The 22,866-nt window shown below is 35.7% G+C and overlaps 1 protein-coding gene across 1 annotated transcript; it reads left to right on the top strand.

Annotated features, from left to right (window-relative positions):
* The first annotated feature begins 15,899 nt into the window (after positions 1–15,899).
* Positions 15,900–20,655, top strand: LOC132101850 (RNA-binding protein 7-like). Its single transcript, XM_059507067.1, has 5 exons — positions 15,900–16,088; positions 17,114–17,276; positions 17,729–17,816; positions 18,958–19,051; positions 19,698–20,655. The coding sequence occupies exons 1-5, from the start codon at positions 15,996–15,998 to the stop codon at positions 20,031–20,033; spliced, it is 774 nt and encodes a 257-aa protein (XP_059363050.1). The 5' UTR covers positions 15,900–15,995; the 3' UTR covers positions 20,034–20,655.
* The last annotated feature ends 2,211 nt before the right edge of the window (positions 20,656–22,866 follow it).

Here is a 22,866-nt window from a genome sequence, read left to right as displayed (position 1 = left end):
AAAGGTTTCTGTGGTGTCAGACTGGTTAATGCAATTCAGACTGGCACTTTTCCATGAACTAAGAGTAGGGAAGTGTGTGACATGTAAGGAAGCCTTTAAAAATACATTCATAAAGAGCTTTTAACAGACCCTGCACCAAAGCACTGTAACATCAATCGCACACAACGACAAGCTCTCTCTCTGCCTCTCTGACAAGCGTGCTGTTTCCAAGGCCGCTGAGTATCTTTATATTTAATTCAAACAGTAGTTTGCATAGAATCCTGTAAAACTCCAAATGCACTTTATCATACAATGCAGTGTTCGCAAGATTTTTGCTCACAGACTTGGAAGTAGTTGTAGTCTTACGTCAAGAATGATAACTATGACTACAGAAGTTTTAATAATCATTCTAATTCTATGAGAACAGGGAATTGCAAGGTTTTGATTTATTTATGGTAGGAAATTTACAAAATATCTTCATGGAACACGATCTTTACTCAATATCCTAATGATTTTTGGCATAAAAGAAAAATCATTCATTTTGACCCATACAATGTATTTTTGGTTATTGCTAAAAAATAAACTCCAGCGACTTAAAACTACTTTTGTGGCCCAGGGTCATATATAATATAATATAATATAATATAATATAATATAATATAATATAATATAATATAATATAATATAATATACTTTATTTTATTTTTTACTCTTAACTAGATGCTTATTATCATCCACATTACTAGTGTGTTTATTAGTAAAAGCACATATTCTGCAATATTAAATATAATATAATTAAATATAATATAATTCAGAATTATTTGATGAATACAAAGTAAAAAATAAAATAAAAAATGAAAACCCCTATTAATGTCTTTATGGTCACTTTTTATTAATTCAATGCATCCTTTCTGAATAAAAGTGTTAATGTCTGAAAAAATAAAATATAAAAATCCTGACCGGAGCATCTATTATGCTAAATAAGAAAAAGAATGCTTCAATTAGACCATGTGATCGATGATCGTGATCATTATCGCTCAATACAGCTTTCAGTGATGGGATGATCACCCTCAAAATCCTGATGGGAACACCCTTAAACATAATAATTTGAAATCAGAAAGTTATCACATTTTGAATAAAGACTAAAACTTGGGTTCAACATGTTCCAGTGAATTATTCAAAATTAGACCAGGAATTCACATTTCTAACAAACTCAAACAGAAATTTATATTAAGAACTTTATAAGGGTCCAATTTATTTCTTGTTGACGTTATGAGACTTGAGTTGAGTTTGTGGAATATCCACCTAAAGGGCCTAATCCTATTCTTAATGCTACCAAATGACATTTCCCTCTGAGACTATCCCACATGGCCAAAACAAGCTTCCTCAAAAGCTATCAAAGAAAAAGGGACATTTCAATTTAAACACAAAAATAGTGAAATAGTTACAATCTGGAGCCTGATTCACAAAACATTCTTAAAAATAACATTCTTTTAACTGCTATTTTCTTGACATATTCGAACTCAAGAACAAATAAATGGCACGTTTTTACATTTTACTTTATGTTCAAGTTAGTAGCTAACATTAAAATGGACCCTCCAGGAGTAATGCATGAGCCTCACATTATATTGTGTGCATATACTGTAGTAGAGGAGAAAAGTTGGTTCCATGCATCCTGTCTAATAGCATTGGATAAGCTGCTGTTGCATTCAGGCACTATTAGCATGCACTAATGGGACCCAAAGAGGGAGACTCAGGGCTAATTACACTGTCTGCTCATTAGTGGGCCATGGGGGTTGGAGCAACAGAAAGTGCTTGTAAATAACAGTAGTTTCAGCCTGGGAGGCGATGAAAGACACTTGGAGGCTCGTGAAGGATGTGTGAGGAACAGGACTCTTTCCAAACCAACAGCGAAATCGTTTAAATGATGTGCGATTGCGCTGTTGACTTTGAAATCGTTGTGTCAGCGTTACAACTTCTCACAGATGGCTGTTTCGAGGGAAAAACACGACTTCTTAACACGCAGAGAAAGAGTCAACAATCAGCAGAAGTCCTGGAGTATTAACACCTGAAGAAAGCATTTCTACAGAGATCTTTAGAGTGTGATATTAATAAGTTTTTAATGAAATGTAGATGAATAATAATAATAGAAAGAAAAAAAGAAAAAATCCATTAACATTTAACAAGCGGTAAAATGGCGTAACACAAACAACAGCACCTCTGGGCTAAATACTAAATCAGATCTAATTACGATGGCAGAAATTATGAATATAAATGAACGCGGAGCCCTTCAGGATGGATAGGCGCATATACACACTTGCGCACACATAAACAATCACATTCTCGCCATCTAACAAATAAATTAAGAGACCTGTACAGGTGCTCAATACAGACACAACACTAATGAACCTCAACACGAGAGGTAACAATTTATTAGAACATTTAAACATGTATTTTATATATAGTCCAAAAAGTCAGCAAAATATATAATTGATATTACATATAAGTTACATATATTTTGAGTGTAATATATTCCAACTTCATCAGAGTTTTTTTTTTTTTTACACAGTTTTAATTTACGGTTGTGTCAATATATTATATTTAACTATATGACATACATTTCACAAGTTAGCTTGCCATAGTCGATGAATGCCAAAATCCCTAAGTAACAGTAAAGAGGATGGCACAATCTTTATTTTTTGTGTGAATTATCCCTTTAAATAGGTCAAAACAGCACTTATTTTTTCCTTTAAAGAACTGTTACACACTAGGTTTTGGAACAGAGCCCTACAAGAGTTTGTTTTTAATTTCCTAATTTCACTATATAGCTCATGGCTTTCTAAAAGCATCATGCTAAACCTGCAACGAGCCCACCCCCATACTTCATTATGCATGTGTGTGGTATCACATTTAACAGATACGAGGCCTTGAGCATGTCACGCTACCCATAAAATGTAGGAATTTTGTATAAATCCTTCAGACCTATGCTACAAAGTATAATATCCAACAAGTGATTTATGAATTCTTCCTCTGATTTCCCCGTACTCCATATACTGAGGTCTAATTACTCTCAGTGGCCTCTTTTTCCTCTGTACATGCCATGCTCAAACTAATGTGCATAATTTATTTACCTCCTGACAGTTTTTGAATAAGAAACACTGAAACACAGCATAACCTTGGTACATTTCCAAGTGCAGTCATCTCACTGTCACTTTGAACAGAAGTGAGTCTGGATATGCTAATTCAGTGAACACACAGTCATGACTCCCTTTTGTTTGTCATCAGGAACTTTGGCTGTGAATACGGGAACAGGCCGTGGCTTGCTCTCTATTGACACGTTTTTCATTTTCAATTTATGGCGGGCATAAGGCGTGGATCAGTGGTTCTCAACCAGAAGGCCGGGGCCATTAAGGGATTCAGCAAATTTCCAGGCCAAAAAAATTGCTTAAAATTATTCAAAATAAGACAAAATAAGCTTTAAAATAAGTTAAAACTGCCAAAATTTTAGAAATGTATTGTTTTAGTACTCTCTCTCAACAACTTTATGTTTGTATATTAGGGGTGTAACGATACTTGTATTCATATTGAACCATTCAGGGGAGTGTTTCCCAAAAACCATAGTTGCTAACTAAGTTAGCAACTTTGTTGGTTGCAATACAATTTCCCATTGCCAACCAACTAAGTTGCTGACAGGTTAGCAACTATGCTTTTGGGAAACGCACCCCAGTACGATGTTTTCGGTTTGGTACGCATTACAAACCAAAGGATTTCTTTGGACTTTATTGGAAATTGTGATGAATTATGAAATAACAATATTTTGGGAATATTCAGAATTTATATTTATTTATTAGTCAAATGATTAATCGCGATTAATCACATTGTTTACATAATGTGTGTGTACTGCATGAATTTATCATGCATATATACAGTAAATACACATACTTGCATGTATATATAAAAAAAATTACATGTATTTACATGCATATATGTATATTCATATCATTTATATTATACTATATTCATATCATTTATATTATACTATATTCATATCATTTATATTATACTATATTCATATCATTTATATTATACTATATTCATATCATTTATATTATATTATATTTAAAAAAAAATGCATGTGTGTGTGTGTGTGTATATATATATATATATATATATATATATTTTTTTTTTATATATATATATATATGCACAGTACACACACATACACGTATATTATGTATATTAAAATATATATATATATATATATATATATATATATATATATATATATATATATATATATATATATATATATATATATATATATATATTCTGATATATTTTTTTTTTCTTACAAATCTGTAAATAAATTAATAAATGAATGGATGCAAAATGAATTGTACAGCCAATTTGAATATAGTTACGTTTAATTCTTAAGTTGAAATACATTTTGTTATTTTTACTCTATCAACACTCCAAGTCTTACTTCCTGTAAATACATTTTGAAAGCTAGCAGCTTTGTCATTTCAGCAGTGAAATGTACCAGCCTACCTGGGGATAAAAAGGTTGAGAACCAGTGTAGAAAAACACACCAAAGAGCATAAATGAGAAACCATGACATTAAAGCATGTATAATTGGGCCTTATTGGCTTTATTATTTGCTATGAGGACATGTCAGGACTATCACATTGGCATATTTATGCACTAAACAGGCCAAGAGTTCAATACATGTTCCATTATGCTATGGACATAATTTCTGCTGGGTTAATGAACAAAACGAGAGTTTTTAGTGCCCCGGGCAACATCCTACCACAACATTTAGGGACAGCAGCATCTCCCATAATAGAGAAATTAATATTTCACAGGGCTACAACACCCATCAGACAAATGCGTGTGGACGTCTCGTCAATAAGTGGCTGAAAGATTGATGAAATATCATGGCTGTGGGCAGGCCATGAACCTGTGTGAGTGGGCGTTGATACACAGGCTATTTTTGGTGAGTTTTATATATTTTAGCTGGGAGCCAGAGTCGGGTAGGCAGACACTCATCATGGTTTCCTGCTAAATTAGAGCCAACAGCTTCACTGCACTGCACTGACTTGCCATCTTAAGATGAAAATATCAGGTGCAAGACAGTGGAATGATTTGGTTCACATTAAATATTACATTTAACTCTATATATCCTCCTTGTGGCTTTTCATACACGGTGATAAAGGAGGAAAATATCACAAAAATAACCCTTAACTTGCAACCCCAGTGATTCTATGATAGAGTGCAGAAGCCTTTGCATGTCACCGTTTGTTGTTTTACAGGGACTTTAGAGACTTTCCAGCTTCTCATATCAAGGCCAATAGTTATTTGACTACAACTTTTTCTCTCAAGTCAGACATTTTTCATCTGTAATTGCGAGTTTAAATATCATAATTATTTTTCTCTCCACAGTTTTGCAAGTTTATATCTCATAATTGCTAGCTATTTATAGCAAAGTGCAACCTCAGAATCATCAGGAATACAAATCTGAATTGTGAGATAAAAAGCTGTAATTATCTTTGGATAAATTGTGATACATAAACATGGCATTTTTATTCCATAACAAAAATAAGTTTCCTTACGATTCAAAAAGAACGAATAAAGTCATGAGTCAGTGAATCATTGAGTTGATTCAAGAAATGCTTGAATTTTGCAAAACGATTCAACTGATTCACTGAAAAAAATGATCAGACATCCAGTAGATCATATGCTGGAGGACACTGAGTAAATAACTAATCTAACTGCAAGCACCGCTAGAACTGATTGCCTCATTACAAATGATTAACATGCCTAAAATTAGCAAGGCGATGTGTACAATTAATTAACAATCTATTAGCTAAAATGCCATTACACACTCCATGTACTGTTTCCTTGTGCTGATGAAGCAATTTCTGAATTTATCAACACACATGTCAAAGCAGATGCATGAAGTCTTAATTAGCAAAGACAAACAAATTTCAGACTGTAAAAATGTATTCGTACACATGACTGTGACCTCGGCGCTGATTGCTGGACCTCATGGTTTATCTCTGCGGTAGCGGGGAAAAGGTGAAATGGCTGGACGAGAGAAAAACAGGACAGCCTCCGTAGAGTTCACTTCTTATTTGAAGGTTAGCTTTGCAATTTTATGCCGATATAAGTCTGCTACTTGATTCAATTATTCTATAAAGCCTCTGCCTGCAATTAATTTACACGCCAAGCGTTGCCAACAAGATTGAGGATTCGTTGACCTTCTTTTACACTCTGTAAAATACTTGACTATACAAATAGCTTTTGGCTATAATTAATTGGCTAAAACTGAAACGACAAGAATACTTTTTGAATGTGAATAATAAAAATATAATGACGTTATTCAACAATTTGTTTCCTCTATGTTTCTCCACATTACCATATCGCCGTATTGGACCACCATACACTCTTCTGTGTCAGCCACTCCACAAGGATACGCTGTTTTCTTTCAAATGAAAGTGTAAATACACTTGACAAATGCATCCTTGTGGTGCGGCTGACAAAGAAAACGTAAGCTACCTGTGTTAAGCTCATATTTTCCTAAATGGTGCTATGGTAATACAAACCCGATTCCAAAAAAGTTGGGACACTGTACAAATTGTGAATAAAAACAGAATGCAATGATTTGGAAGTTTCAAATTTCAGTGTTTTATTCAGAATACAACATAGATTACATATCGAATGTTTAAACTGAGAAAATGTATAATTTTAAGGGACAGATAAGTTGATTTTAAATTTCATGGCATCAACACATCTCAATAAAGTTGGGACAAGGCCATGTTTACCACTGTGTGCCATCCCCTCTTCTTTTTATAACAGTCTGCAAACGTCTGGGGACTGAGGAGACAAGTTGCTCAAGTTTAGGAATAATAATGTTGTCCCATTCTTGTCTAATACAGGCTTCTAGTAGCTCAACTGTCTTAGGTCTTCTTTGTTTCATCTTCCTCTTTATGATGCACCAAATGTTTTCTATGGGTGAAAGATCTGGACTGCAGGCTGGCCATTTCAGTATCCGGATCCTTCTTCTACGCAGCCATGATGTTGTAATTGATGTGGTCTAACTTTGTCATGTTGGAAAATGCAAGGTCTTCCCTGAAAGAGACAACGTCTGGATGGGAGCATATGTTGTTCTAGAACTTGAATATACCTTTCTGCATTGATGGTTCCTTTCCAGATGTGTAAGCTGCCCATGCCACACGCACTCATGCAACCCCATACCATCAGAGATGCAGGCTTCTGAACTGAGCGCTGATAACAACTTGGGTTGTCCTTGTCCTCTTTAGTCCGGATGACATGGCGTCCCAGTTTTCCAAAAAGAACTTCAAGTTTTGATTCGTCTGACCACAGAACAGTTTTCCACTTTGCCACAGTCCATTATAAATGAGCTTTGGTTCTGTATCATGGATCATGGATCATGTTTAGATATGGCTTCTTTTTTGACCTATAGAGTTTTAGCCGGCAACGGCGAATGGCACGGTGGATTGTGATCACCGACAATGTTTTCTGAAAGTATTCCTGAGCCCATGTTGTGATTTCCATTACAGTAGCATTCCTGTATGTGATGCAGTGCCATCCAAGGGCCAGAAGATCACGGGCATCCAGTATGGTTTTCCGGCCTTGAACCTTACGCACAGAGATTGTTCCAGATTCTCTGTATCTTTGGATGATATTGTGCAGCACTGTAGATGGTGATGAATTCAAACTCTTTGCAATTTTTCTCTGAGAAACTCCTTTCTGATATTGCACCACTATTTTTGCCGCAGCATTGGGGGAATTGGGGATCCTCTGCCCATCTTGACTTCTGAGAGACACTGCCACTCTGAGAGGCTCTTTTTATACCCAATTATGTTGCAAATTGACCTAATCAGTGGCAAATTGGTCCTCCAGCCGTTCCTTATATGTACATTTAACTTTTCCGGCCTATTATTGCTACACGTCCCGATGTTTTTGGAATGTGTAGCTCTCACGAAATCCAAAATTAGCCAATATTTGGCATGACATTTCAAAATGTCTAACTTTCAACATTTGATATGTTATCTATATTATATTGTGAATAAAATATAAGTTTATGAGATTTGTAAATTATTCTATTCCTTTTTTACTCACAATTTGTACAATGTCCCAACTTTTTGGGAATCGGGTTTGTAAAAAAAAATGTTCTTTTGAATTTTTTATTCATCAAAGAATATTTTTTTAACAATAATTATCAGAAATGTTTCTTAAGCAGCAAATCAGCATAAGGCTCATGTGACAATGAAGACTGGAGTAATGATACTGAAAATTCCTCTTTGAATCACAGGACAATGAATTACATTTAAAATATATTCCAACAGAAAACAGTTATTGTAAATTGTAATACTTTTTTCACAATATTACAGTTTTTTACTGTATCGATGGAAAATAAATGTGATTAACATCAAGATCAGCCTTGTAAAAAGAATATCTGTATTGGGGAATACATGGATGAATGGAAAATTAGTAATTTTCAGTTAAACTGTAGTTTCAAAAGATTACGCAAAAAAAATTGTCAAAATATGAATTTACTGTATATATTTAGGATATGTAATGTTATCTATATATGTATATTTATATATACATATACATATATATATATATAGCTGCACTTCCACCTCCTGGTTTATCTCTGCAGTAGAGAGGAAAAGGCGAAACAGCTGGAAAATGTATATCCTTATTGTCATGTTTATTAGACACCTTTAAGGCTATGACAAGAGATATCTTTGTCTCAGGCACTTATTGATTCCCAATCCTGGTTGTCTCAGTCTAATTTTATGCAGACCAGCTCCAGTGTCACTTTAGACAAACAAATTGACTTTAATCCATAACGACGATTTGGGTCAGAATCACGGTAATTCCTACAGATTAAACTCACTGTGGTGTCAAATTGCTCTTTTGGGTAAATTCTGTCTAATTTCACCCTCAACCGCGCATCCACGGTTGCTCAGATTATTCTAAATAAGGATCATCCCTTTGTTTCCTCAACTTCTTGGAAAAAAACATGTAGCTATTATCTGATTCCTTCACTGATTCCACTTGACCTCAATCGCTCTCTGATGACGTGGTGCGAGAGCTTTCATTTAAAGGTTTGACAGGACTCATTATCTCCTTTGAAGCATTTGAAGCGTAAAATGCATCTGTGTGCATGGGGATCCAGCAGATGCTGGCGATTGGAGACGAGATAGCACTGATCTTAATGTCCCTCTGTTAATTGCTGCTGTAGGCACACGACTAATACGACCAGACTCTCATTCCATGAAGCACCTTGATTCTAACTCCTCTGGCTAAAGCTATCATCTCACCAGGAGATAGAGGACAATAGCAGAGCGAGGAGTCTCTCCTGTGGGTGAATTAAGGCTAATGGAGTTGAGTTTTGTAAGTTTCTTACTCTTGATTCATGATACAATGGCCCTCCAGTCTCTCCTAGCTAAACCAAAATGATTCGGCCTTACTGAAGTAATTAAACACCTTCTGAGACAGAATGATGTGGTATGATTATACCATTATGGATTCTGTTTGTATGTGGATTTTGTAAAAGCTGTTTGCCAGCTTGCACAGGACTGCAAGCAATACTTGCGAGCATGATGCAAGTGTTAGCGGAGGGGCTAGCGTGACAGTAATTGTGCCTCCAGTCCAAACGGAAATTTAATAATGCCACATTGGAAACAAGTGTTCAATCCAACGTGGGGAATCTATAGTGCATGTGGGAAGTTTCACACAAACCCCAATCTATGACTCAGACTTTGTATGATTGTGCAGCTTTGCAAAGACAGGGTGCATTTCCCAAAAGCATTTTTTAGCTAACTATAATTGCTTGTTCCACTGCTACCAACATAGTTTGGAGATTCACAGTTTCTTGAAATCAAAGTTCCAATGAACATTCGCAAACTAGTGTTTGGAACAGCTCTTGACCTTTGGTTAATAGTATAGTTTCTTATTGGTGGACTTCTATAATAGTGGCAATCTATAATAATCTGTAATTGATTACAATCTCAAATCCTTACAAGTCATTACTAAACTACCTGTGCATGACAACATTACATTTACATTAACATATAGTCATTTAGCAGATGCTTTTATCCAAAGCAACTTACAAATGAGGGCAATAGAAGCAATCAAAACTAACAAAAGAGCAACAATATGTCAGTGCAAATGACAAGTCAAGGTTAGCCTAACGCAGTACATGTAGAACGGTATTAACATTAACGACAATACTATATTTTTTAAACAATGGAAAGTGACCAAGTTTTGAGAAACAGTTTTGACTAACTAGTTAATTTTTGCAAGCAATGCATCATATTATGATGGTTAAGCAGCAAGTTCCATCTTTGTAAAGGAGACATTAAAGAAAAGGACATAATAAATGTCATAAAGGTATTGCAAAAAGAGGTCCAGATTCATGCAAGTTTCTTGTGACAGAATTGCATGTTAATTTTATGTGACAGTTCACAGTTGTGAATTTGAATTAAATTGACCACTTGACCCACAGGAAATTTAACTGGAATTTTAATTGGAATGACAGGAAGATTAATTTACTGAACTGTAATTCAAATGAATTCAGCCCAGATATTGCATTCTGTAAGTGCTCTTGCACCTTGGATCACAAAAGTAAATGATTAAATATGATAAAATATCAGTGCTTTCAAATGATTAATAGTGATCAATTGCATCCAAAATAAAGGTTTTTGTTTACATTAGACAGGTGCATCTCAACAAATTAGAATGTCATGGAAAAGTTCATTTCAGTAATTCAACTCAAATTGTGAAACTTGTGTATTAAATAAATTCAATGCACCCAGACTGAAGCCTGTTAAGCCACTCCTGAACCACAGACAATGTCAGAGGCATCTTACCTGGGCTAAGGAGAAGAAAAACTGGACTGTTGCCCAGCGGTCCAAAGTCTTATTTTCAGATGAGAGCAAGCGTTGTATTTCATTTGGAAACCAAAGTCCTAGAGTCTGGAGGAAGGGTGGAGAAGCTCATAGCCCAAGCTGTTTGAAGTCCAGTGTTAAGTTTCCACAGTCTGTGATGATTTGGGGTGAAATGTCATCTGCTGGTGTTCATTGTGTTTTTTGAAAACCAAAATCACTGCACCAGTTTACCTAGAAATGTTGGAGCACTTCATGCTTCCTTCTGCTGACCAGCTTTTTGAAGATGCTGATTTCATTTTCCAGCAGAATTTGGCACCTGCCCACACTGCCAAAACCATGGTGTTGGTGTGCTTGACTGGCCAGCGAATCTATGGTCTATTGTCAAGAGGAAAATGAGAAACGAGACCAAAAAAAAAAATGCAGATGAGCTGAAGGCCACTGTCAAAGAAACCTGGGCTTCCAGACCACTTCAGCAGTGCCACAAACTGATCACCTCCATGCCACGCCGAATTTAGGCAGTCATTAAAGCAAATGGAGCCCCTACCAAGTATTGAGTACATGTACAGTAAATGAACATACTTTCCAGAAGGCCAACAATTCACAAAAATGAAGTACTTATGAAGTATTCTAATTTGTTGAGATTGTGAATTGGTGGGTGTTGGTAGATGTGAGCCAAAATCATCACAATTAAAAGAACCCGAGACGTAAACTACGTCAGTCTGTGTGCATTGAATTCATTTAATACACAAGTTTCACAATTTGAGTTGAATTACTGAAATAAAGCAACTTTTCCATGACAATCTAATTTATTGAGGTGCATTTGTATATGTGACCTTGGACCTGGAGTGTCGCTGGGGTATTTGTAGCAATAGCCTACAATACATTGTATGGGTCAAAATTAACTATTTTTCTTGTATGCCAAAAATCATTAGGATATTAAGTAAAGATTGTGTTCCATGAAGATATTTGGTAAATTTCCTACTGTAAATACATTAAAACTTATTTTTTTGATTAGTAATATGCATTGCTAAGAACTTCATTTGGACAATTTTATGGCCAACTTTAAATGTGAATTTCTCAATATTTAGATATTTTTGCACCCTTAGATTCCAGATTTTCAATTAGTTGCATCTCAGCCAAATATTGTCTTCCTAACAAACCATACATCAATGGAAAGCTTATTTATTCAGCTTTCGTGTGATGTATAAATCTCAATTTCAAAAAAATTACCCTTATAACTGGTTTTGTGGTCTAGGGTCACAAAATGGTATAGGGTCAGGGTCACATATGTATATTTACTGTGCATATTTTTTATGTAAATATAAATACACACACATACTGTACAGTATATATATTGACAATATTTGCTTGTTTATGCATGTATTCATATTCTTATATTTTATATTATGTATAAATATATTTAATATATAAACAACATATTTTTTCTTAAATATATACATGCATGTGTTTGTATTTTTTATACATAATAAATATACACAGTATACACACACATATTAAGTAAACAAAAACTTTTATTTTGTATGCGATTAATCGCTATTAATCGTTTGACTGCACTATAAAATATATAAACTACATAAATTCCTATAAATGGCATTACAAATCTATCCATCCATCCATAAACCTTCATACGAAGATTAGTCAAGCAAGCATTCAAAGTTAAGTTTGCCTTTCTATTACAGCTATTTGATTTTCAATTCACTCTAATTCTATCTTCTTACATGCAAATGTTAACTGAAATTCTGCATTCTGTTTATCTCAATCTATTACAGCTCTGTGGAATACTTGATTCTGATTGGTCGGTCACAACATGAAGTCTGAGGTATGTTTTTCCTCTGTAACAACCAGTAAAAACTGATAACACAGGCTTATCTGGGTAACAAAAGTTGGTATTGTACTCTTGCTAGAAGCTGTTTTTATCAGTTTGTCTTCATTGTGTTTGCTTCGTGTCAGGGTCCTAATTCTGTGATAACATCTGGATGGATGTACATTATCTTTTACTTAAAATACTGAATCAATATCAATATTGAATGGTGTTCTACTCTTCAGCTCACTATACGGTGCCCCAGTTGACGCTACGGAAAAGAGTTACCTGAATATTCTTACAAAAAATATCCTTTCACGACCAATGGGAGAAAATAAGTCGCACGACATGATTAAGTGATCACAGAATAACAGAACTATCCCTTTAAATTCAGTACGACTGAGGAAATCAGTTGCGTTAAATGGGAGTCTATACATCTCCTTGGGTTCAACATGACGGCTCCTGCGATTTCTCGCAAAAGTACAAATTCTGGAAAAACAGAGTCTCATTTAATATTTAGAATTCTTCTGATCTGTCTCTAGGACACAGTTCTTTGCCTTTGGCCCTCTATCAGTGTTTTTACGTCCACGTCACTCCTCTTCAGGACATTTCATCACATTCTGGCAGCCATTTCACAGCTATGACAGACCCGATGTCTGTTCCATTCGAGGCCTCCTATCAGACATCTGCATAGTTCATATCACGAGCCGCATTCTGCCTATCGCTCTGCTTTTAATATCTCTTACATGTCCATGCCTATCCATGCACTCTGCGGATCCATCGATAATTAGAGGCATTCACTTAAGATGCAGCAGAGGACAGATGCATTCCCTGGCCGTTGCATTAAGCAAGATTGATCTCTGTGCATCCCGTGACACCTCAGGGGCATTTAAAAAGTGATCTCTCCTAAGCGGAGGGGGCAGAGAGGACGTAAGCTCGGTTCGTCTCGCGTAAAGACATTACTGCCCATTCTCAGCTTACAGGACACAGCCATTCAACCGGGCTGAGATTGCCAGCAGCCGGCCCGATTAAGGTTTCATCCCACAAATATTCACGTGCATTTAATGATCCCACATCACTTCATTCCACATGAATTATGAATATGATGAGTCAAAAAGACATTTGTGCTGGAGAGAAGAGGAGGAGGGAAACTGGGACAGAGGTTGAAGTCTCCAGCGAATAATGGTGGCGATGCTGGTGATTTTCCCCAAGGTTAGAGAAGAGGGTGAATGCGGCATGTGACGCATCTGATGGCCTAGATCTGGGAATCTCCACAGCTCGTTTTGGTGGCCAACCTCGCTCAGAGCAATAAACCCTCACATCACGTTTGGCTAAAATAACGCTGGCTGGCTTCAAACACTCTAATATGATAGAGACACGGATGCCAGAGTGCATGTCTTAATCATGTTAAGTGTAACAGTTGACATTTCAGTGGACCTAGGGCTGCCTTGGACACATTTTAATCAGGAATTCAATACGCTTAAGTGGCCTCTTTATATAAACAAACTGGAACTATTCTGAGCTCACGTACTTTAGCTTTTGAGTGGATGACAATAAAAGTGTTCGCAATGAAGAAAGGAGAAATCTTTTTTTAGAAGCTAGCACATGCCAGATTCTTAGAAATGTTTCATATGGTTCTTCTATAGCCTACCATTTTCAAGAAAAACGAAAATGTATGTGATAATAACAAGGGGGAAAAACAAACAAACATTATAATATCGTCAGGTGGTTTAAACATATAAATGTGCATATATAATTTTAATATAGTATATTTAATTTGTTTAATTGTATTATTTATTAATAAAAAAATTTGACTGTTACACGGACCCCCAGCTTTAATTGTAGAGCCCAGTATAAAAAAAACCGGTTCTTAAGCATATGCACAATTAATTCCATCAAAATATCAACTTTCAGGAACAAGATAAGACTAAAATAAGGTGCATTTCTTATTGACTGAAAACAAAGGTATTAAGCTAATTGGTAGTAGGCTGACATGTTGCAAAAAGACAGGTCACGATGCCTCAGTTAAATATAGACTACCGGCTGGCATTTATTCTGCCTCACCAAAGGCCAGCAAGGGCACTTGTAAGAGTACAATGCCAACACTTTTAATTTTAGTGCACTACAGCGATGTGTGACAGCATCGCTGGGGAATAATTCGCCTTCCATCCAAGTCGTGACTAAGGCCGAAGAAATTCAGCGCTCCCCTGTGAGGTGCTGCCTCTGTGGAGCCCACGAACATCGACCATCCTGAGACTCTGAGCTTACCTCAGGACTGAGGAACAACAACAGGAGGATACGACACAGAGCTTCTTTCTTTCTAGTAGCACTCTTTTCTCTTTCTCTCTCTCACACACACATTCTCTTTTTGTTATTCTGTCTGAGATTTGTATAATACACCTTAGCTCAACAGAAATTCAATAGAAGTATGTTTTGTGCTTTTGGAGTTAGTGTTGGGTGTCAGTGTAGTTCTGAGGGTAAACACTGACATCTACTGTTAGATGTTGGAATTGCACACTTAAATGTGAAGCGTGTGTTTCCAGCGGCACCAAGCGGCACCAAACAGAACTGCATCCTGATGTCTGACCCTAGAGATCAAGGAACGGGGTTGTGCCCAATTCTTACCCCTGCATAGCTATAGCCTAATATATCCTTTCAGTATGGTTTGCAATTCATTTTTGCATTAAAATATTTAATCCTGCAGTACATTTAAAAGCATGGAGTGACTTATTTGCATAACCCAGTGTTCGATAATTATATTAACATTTTAACAACAATGTCTAACAACAATGAAAGTAGTTTAACTAAGGAGTTTCAGAATATTATATGGAGCTTGTTACGGAAAATCGTTACATTTTTCATTAATCTAATTCTGGGAGCATTCTGGTCATCGTTTTTCACTAATAGTGGATTGTGTGTCTCAGGAGATCTTTTTCCACTCGTTATGTGTACCTTATGAGTATTTATATTATCTCTGAGGTTTTGACAGCCACCTCACGTTATCATGCCCACCGAGTCCCAGATATAGCAGTAGTACCTGTGATTAGATTCGTTTAAACAGTGCAAAAGTTACAGACTGTTAACTGTATTTCTCAAACAGTGAAATGTCGCCCCCTGTGGTCATTGCTGTATCTGCGTCGTCAAGCCACTCTTCATCACGACAGTTAAACCTCACCCACGGCAAACGCATTTTGAAGACAGTTGTGCTGGTGATAAATGCGAGCTAACAGAGTTAACGCAATTATCAGGTTGGACTAGCATTATTTTGCAAAATGGGAATAGCCGATGAGGCTGACCGGACTCTGTTTGTCGGGAACCTGGACCCTCAAGTCACAGAAGAAGTTATATTTGAGCTGTTTCTACAGGTGAGTGATTTAGCGTCGTTCATTAGCCTGCTAATGCTAATGTTTTTTCTAATTACTATCAGCCCGCGTCTCTGTTGTTCGGAGTAGCGTTAAGATAATCAACCTAGTTTGGAGCATTTTTGAACACGCTTACACTTAATTTGAACAATTCTTCCAGAGTATTATGTAACTTATATTGGTTTGCTGGTCATATTAATACACAAATACATTTTAGCTCTTGTCATTCATTTGCATGAAGTCTTTCTTTTCATTAATGTGACATTAATTTACAATTAAGGCAAGCCATTTTAACAAATAAATATCGCCATAGTTCCCCATGTGATTAATTGCAGTACATACATGTTTTTATTTTTTTGTATATTACAAGACGTCTGAAATATAGGCTAATTTTGAAATACAAATGATACATTATTTACTTTTTTATGCTTTATTGTCAACACGTAGCATGTACAGTGCCATACCTCACTATATGACAACACATCTCACATGCCTCAACAAAAAAGGAACAGTAAAAAAAAAAAATCAATTTAATCAATTTTAATACAGAAAAATATACTTTGCAGGTCAGCACCGTTATTTAAACATTTTTATTATTGTTTTATTATTATGTAAAAATGTTAAATGAGGAACATATATTAATTGTTTTAATTGCTTTACTATTTTTAGATTTTGATATCACATCTAAATACATTTTAATCTCTTTCTCGAGCACCATAAAAAGAGGTTTGCCTTTTGTAAACTTGCATTTATGAATGTGAAATTTACATAAAAATTAAATACCATTTATAATAAAACCAACAACCCTTAAAGAGTGATCCTTGATATAATAACCCAAAATCACATGTTTATAAGATAATGAAAATGTTTTTTAAGATATTATCAGAAATGCATTATTTAGCATCTCAGAATCCACCAGTGCATGAAACACACACACACACACACACACACAATGTTTTTTCCTGTAGTGTGTCTTGGCTTAAGTAACATATAATCAGAAGTCTCACCTGTATTTCTCTTTCTAATAGGCTGGGCCAGTGATAAAAGTCAAAATCCCTAAAGACAATGATGGAAAATCAAAACAGTTTGCGTTTGTAAACTTCAAACATGAAGTGTCTGTGCCCTACGCTTTAACCCTGATGAATGGGATCCGTCTGTACGGACGGCAGCTCAACATTCAGTTCAGAGCCGGTACCGATCTCATCCTTTCTGCTTTGTGTGTTTACTAGAGATTTAGAACTGTCTAGCATTTCCACACACAGACGCACACTCTTTTATGAGTTAGGAACACTTCCACAATAACCTTTAATAATGTGACGTTAGAAAACAGTGGTGGAGGAAATAATACTAATAAAGTCCTGCTGGAATTGTATACAGACTTAATTGTGATGTCATTTACTTACTTGATTTTGGTCATTTGGTGAGTGATTAATTTGTGCAAATTATGAAAAAAGGGAGAGAAAAATTGTCTTTGTGTAACTTGCTCTCCCACTTAAGCAACTCTGAATCAATGCATCACAATATGGGAAAAAATGTAAAAGTTATAAAATGGGTGTTACATTAACTTAAAAAAAAAAATTAAAAAAAATGTGATTTGTAAGAACCAGATGAATGTTCATCTCAATCTGTGTTGTTTGTAACAGGCAGCAGTCATCTCAGTCAGGAAGGCAAAAGTCCAGCAAACTCTCAGAACCCCAGTCCAGCAAACACACCAGCTCACCGCGGTGGAAGGTAACCTTCGATTAATGCTGTTGTTCAGTGCTTATGCTTACATGAGTGATCCTGTCACAAGATTTCACCTGAGACCTGTCACTGTTCACTCATGGCGTGTCCTGTGACCATTTGTGATCGCATTTCATCAAGTGATTTCATGACCGCATCAGTCATTTACTATGTTCTTAAATTTTAAACTCATCAGAATAATATACCCAGAGTATAATATTAGAGGTGTGCAGAATGATTATACACTACACATAAAAAAATATTAAATATTAAATTAACATGTTAACTGTCACTCTCATTTTTGAACATAGACTTGAAAGTGCATGATCCAAACCTACATTTTTATACCTAAATGAACCTAAATTCATGACTGGAAACATTTTGTAACATAATACCATTTTCATGGTAATGCAATGTTTGATTTTAAAATGGGTTTCAAAGGATGAATTTGAGATTTTAAGGTTTTCAAGTGATATATAATTTCTGATGGTTTCTAAAGTGTGATAGAGAAAAGGTCAGAACTCTTGTTATGATGTATGGTTTTTGAGGTGCACTCTTGCCAAAAATTAATCTATTACTTTTCCTACATAGATATCTTACCAATCTTTTTTATGAAACAATTATTTAGGAGTCTTATATAGTTTGTCATGATTAGATTAGGATTTAATTGTAATATAGTGAAGTAAACATAGGCGTCCCACCGAGGGGCCAGGTGACAGGTAACAGCTTTCAAATAGATTAAAACCAGCAATATTGTGAAATATTACAATTTGTAAAAAAAAAAAAAAAAAAAATCAGTTTGACCTTTTTTTAATGTGTTTTATACCCGTGATGGAAAAACTACATTTTCAGCATCATTACTCCAGTCTACTCCAGTGTCGCGTGATCTTTCAGAAATTATTTTAATTTGCTGATTTTATTATTATTGTTTGAAACAGTTGTGCTGCTTAATATTGATATAAAAACACCACAATATTATTTTCAGGATTCTTGATTAAATGGAAAATACAATTAGCAGCATTTGATTAAAAACAGAATTACATAAATATGTGAGTTTTATATATACACTGGCAGCAACCTCTTGAACAGTGGTGTACTGTCTTGGTTCTTGGGTTTTATCCTGAACTGATGTAATGTTCTATTCTGGCAGAACCCCTGAGCAGCTGGGCTCTCCGTCCTACTCTCCTCCGCAGCATATCCAGAGATCTTTCTCTTCACCTGACAGTCTGCAGAGACAGGCCTTGGTGAGAACACCTTCTGCTCATTCTCATGCTTCTGCATTCAGAATTCTATGTTAATGTTAGACCAGATGTTAATGTTATTGCTGATGGACACTTGAGGAAAAACAAAAAAATTTGCATTCCATCACTTGCTCAGCAACGGATGCTCTGCAGTGAATGGGTGCCGTCAAAATGAGAGTCCAAACAGCTGATTAAAACATCACAATAATCCACAAGTAATCCACACCACAAGTCCATCAAGTCTTGTGCAGCGAAAAGCAAACAAATCCATAAAGACCTTTTTAACTCCAAACAAAATACGAGTCCTCTTTCTGTAATATTACTTTCTCCAGTGAAATTCATCTCATTTGAATTGGTGAATCGGAGAAATGTGCACATATTAAAAACTTGACTTGGATTTGAGTGGTGTGGATTATTGTGATGTTTTTATCAGCTGTTTGGACTCTCATTCTGACGGCACCCATTCACTGCAGAGCATCCACTGGTGAGCAAGTGATGGAATGCTACATTTCTCCAAATCTGAAACAAACTCATCTAAATCTTGGATTTTGTTTTTAACTATTTATTTAAAATCTAGTTCTTAAATATGCTCTGAAGCATTTAAAGTCCTCACTCACTCACTCACTTTTGTTTTCATTTTTTGGAATAGATGAACAACATGTGGCAGGTTCAGATGCAGCAGTTGCTCCAGTTCAATGGAGGTCTCCAGCAGGGCATGCAGCAGCTGCGCAGTCCAGCAGACAGTGATCACTGGCAGCAGGATCGGTCCGGCCAGCGCGGTCATCGCCACCCTCACCAGGACAACAACAACAATCATGGCAGAGATCAGCGGCACGGCCACAGCGGGAACAGCTATGACCGGCATCGGCGCGACGGCCAGCGAGGCGACTTCTATCACCATGATGACCGCAGCGGAGGACACAGCAGGAATTACCCTCCTGAACGATGGAGAGACTCTAGTGAGGGACGATGGAAACCCTTTTAAAAGCATTTTAGTTCTCCTGTAAGCATTTTTAATCAACTGTTTTAATAACCTTATGTTATCCTCCTAGATTTTAATTTTTTTATTTTGTGGATTGCATCTCAACTGTTTATAAAAAGAGCAAATTTTTGACATGAGGTTCAGACATTTCGACTGGGATGCAAGAACAAAAAAAAAATACAAAACTAGTAATAAATGGGTCATTTTGTGTGCTGACCTGTTTTAAATGTATATTTTGATCTCAGGGGGGTACTTCTGTTTATCATTTTTATTTGTAAGAATGTCCTTTTTGAGATGTATTTCTGTACAACAGCAAAATGCATAAAAGAACAAAATATGGTAGATTTCTTTTTCTCTAGCTATTTGTAATTTCTCAGGATTTCTCATGAAAAATAGAAAACTAGTTTTCAGGTGACTTATGTGTGATAAACAATTTTATTTTTTACTGATTCTGTTTACTTTCTACTTTGCTCTTTAGGAATTTGATTAGGATCATGCTGAATATTAATTCGTCATTATAGTCTTTGAAAATTTGTAACGATAACTAGTTTTAATAACTTTGGCATATACACTTTTTACTGTCAAGTGCAAGATTTGATTTCATAAAAATCACAGTTTACTGATCTCTTTCTGTCTGAATTTGTTGTCCAACTCTGTTATGTGAAAACTGTTGTTTTAATACAGCAAATACTTTTTTAAATTGGTCTAACAGGCATTTCAGCAGGCTATAGGTGGCGCCATAATTGAAGCATGTGTAGTCAGTCAAGAAAAAAAACTTGATGCTTCTGTAAATAAGTATATTATAAGCCTATGTATGGATTCTAATACTGGCTTAATAATATATTATTTCAATAATGAAAATGTAGGGTAATTTATGCAAAAGTGGGACAGTTTTTGAATGATTTGCAAAGAAGTAAAATCTTTTAATAATTGTTAACATTTTGTTGAGTTTGTGTTCTATTCATATCAGTTTGCTAGTCATGCTGGGTTCTGGAGCATGATAGCTGCTTCGGTAATGGTCAGGTGATCTTCCAGCTCTAGCTAGGTCCTGTCTTCCTGGTAAGACCTGAACATTACTTCGCTAAAAAGGTTTATCCTTACAATTTAGCAAAAACACAGGCTTTTTATAGACGACCATCTTATCAATATCTTATTCGCAGTTTTGTGTCCTTTATTTGTGTTCTTTATAGAAAGTTTTAACTTGCTTACAGTTTGGTTAGGCTATATACTCCTTATCATAGCCTACAAATGAAAATAAATTCTGCAGAATAAGACGTCATTACGTATTCGATATTAATCAAGAAACGTAGGCCTATTTGCCCACTTTAACTAAATTGTAATTATATATATATATATATATATATATATATATATATATATTATATTATATTATATTGTATTATATTTAGTCATTTATCAGACGCTTTTATTCAAAGCGCCTTACGAATGAGGACAACAGAAGCAATCAGTTGTAGTATTAAAACAACTAAGAAGAGAATGAACACTAAAAGATATTAACCGTATTACCTATACACATTGAAAAAATAAAGAAATTAGGTAAAAATAACAAATGCATACAATAAAATTTCTAAACTTAAAACAAAGCTAAAAACAATTCACGATACTAAAGAACCAAAGGTTAAGAGCATAATAATGAGTCCACTAAGCCCAACACCTAATATATATATATATATATATATATATATATATATATATATATATATATATATATGTATATATATATATATACATACATACACACACACACACACACGTTTTAGGCATTAGGCTATAGCCTACTGTAGTCTACGTTTAAACTTAAAACTTCAAGTAGGCTATTTAATCACTCGAGAGAAAAATATTGCTAATGACTTCAATTAGGCTATTGTTTTTACTGTAATGAATAGTCTATGGAATATATTGCAGCCAGTGAAGCTTTTATTCTTTTTTCTATGACGAAAACGGTAGGCTACCTGTTTGTAAAGGCTTCACTAGATCTTGAACTGGACTAGTCGTGATACAGTCAGGCATTGACCAGCCAGTGGTCGCGCTACAACAGCCTCGTGACACCAGGCAGCGGAATCCTTTAATGTCCGATCTGAGGTCATAATCTGCCCTTCCGAAAGTGCTTTAGCTGCCATCAGCGGCTCCCGGTGCGCGTGAAGCCGAACATCCCCACAAAGCTCGTGGATGCAGAAGCGCGCTGAGCCCCGGGTCTGTGCATTAATCCGCGGAGGATCGGGTTCTAATGAAGCTTCTGTCCCGGGAAACGCGTTACCGAGGAGCTCAGCCTCTGCGCGTTCACCGCTTAATTGATTGAGCTGCTTGGCGTCCGGGATCCAGAAAGCGATGGCTGCTTGTGGCCCTTCACCACCGCCAGCCTTTCACCACTCTATTCAAATCCATAAGTAGGCCTATATATAATGTCTCTGTAAGTATACGATAGACCTACAGTATATAGCCTATAACTTTTATGAAACTTTTCAATCATAAAATAAACAACCTTTAAAATGTCTATCCTTTTCTTCATTTTGAGAGAGTTGAAATTATATATCTTCTTAAATTCCCATTTTAATTAATAAATGTGCTGCACAGAGAGAGAGAGAGAGAGAGAGAGGGAGAGAGAGAGCACGCTGTAATATCATAACCCGATATCTTGAATGTGCGTTTCAGTGCCACGATTTTCTTTCAATTTTTGGCGTAGGCCTACTAATTATACGCAAAAATGGACTTTTACGTACATAAAGTAGTAGCCTAACTGGTAGGTTTAGGGGTGTGGGAGGAGGTGCATACTATATGTAAGCCAAAATTCGTATTATAGGCTATGCATTTCAAC

Source organism: Carassius carassius, chromosome 23, assembly GCF_963082965.1.
Source record: "Carassius carassius chromosome 23, fCarCar2.1, whole genome shotgun sequence".
Classification (NCBI taxonomy): domain Eukaryota; kingdom Metazoa; phylum Chordata; class Actinopteri; order Cypriniformes; family Cyprinidae; genus Carassius; species Carassius carassius.
This window is presented reverse-complemented; position numbering and strand designations above follow the sequence as displayed.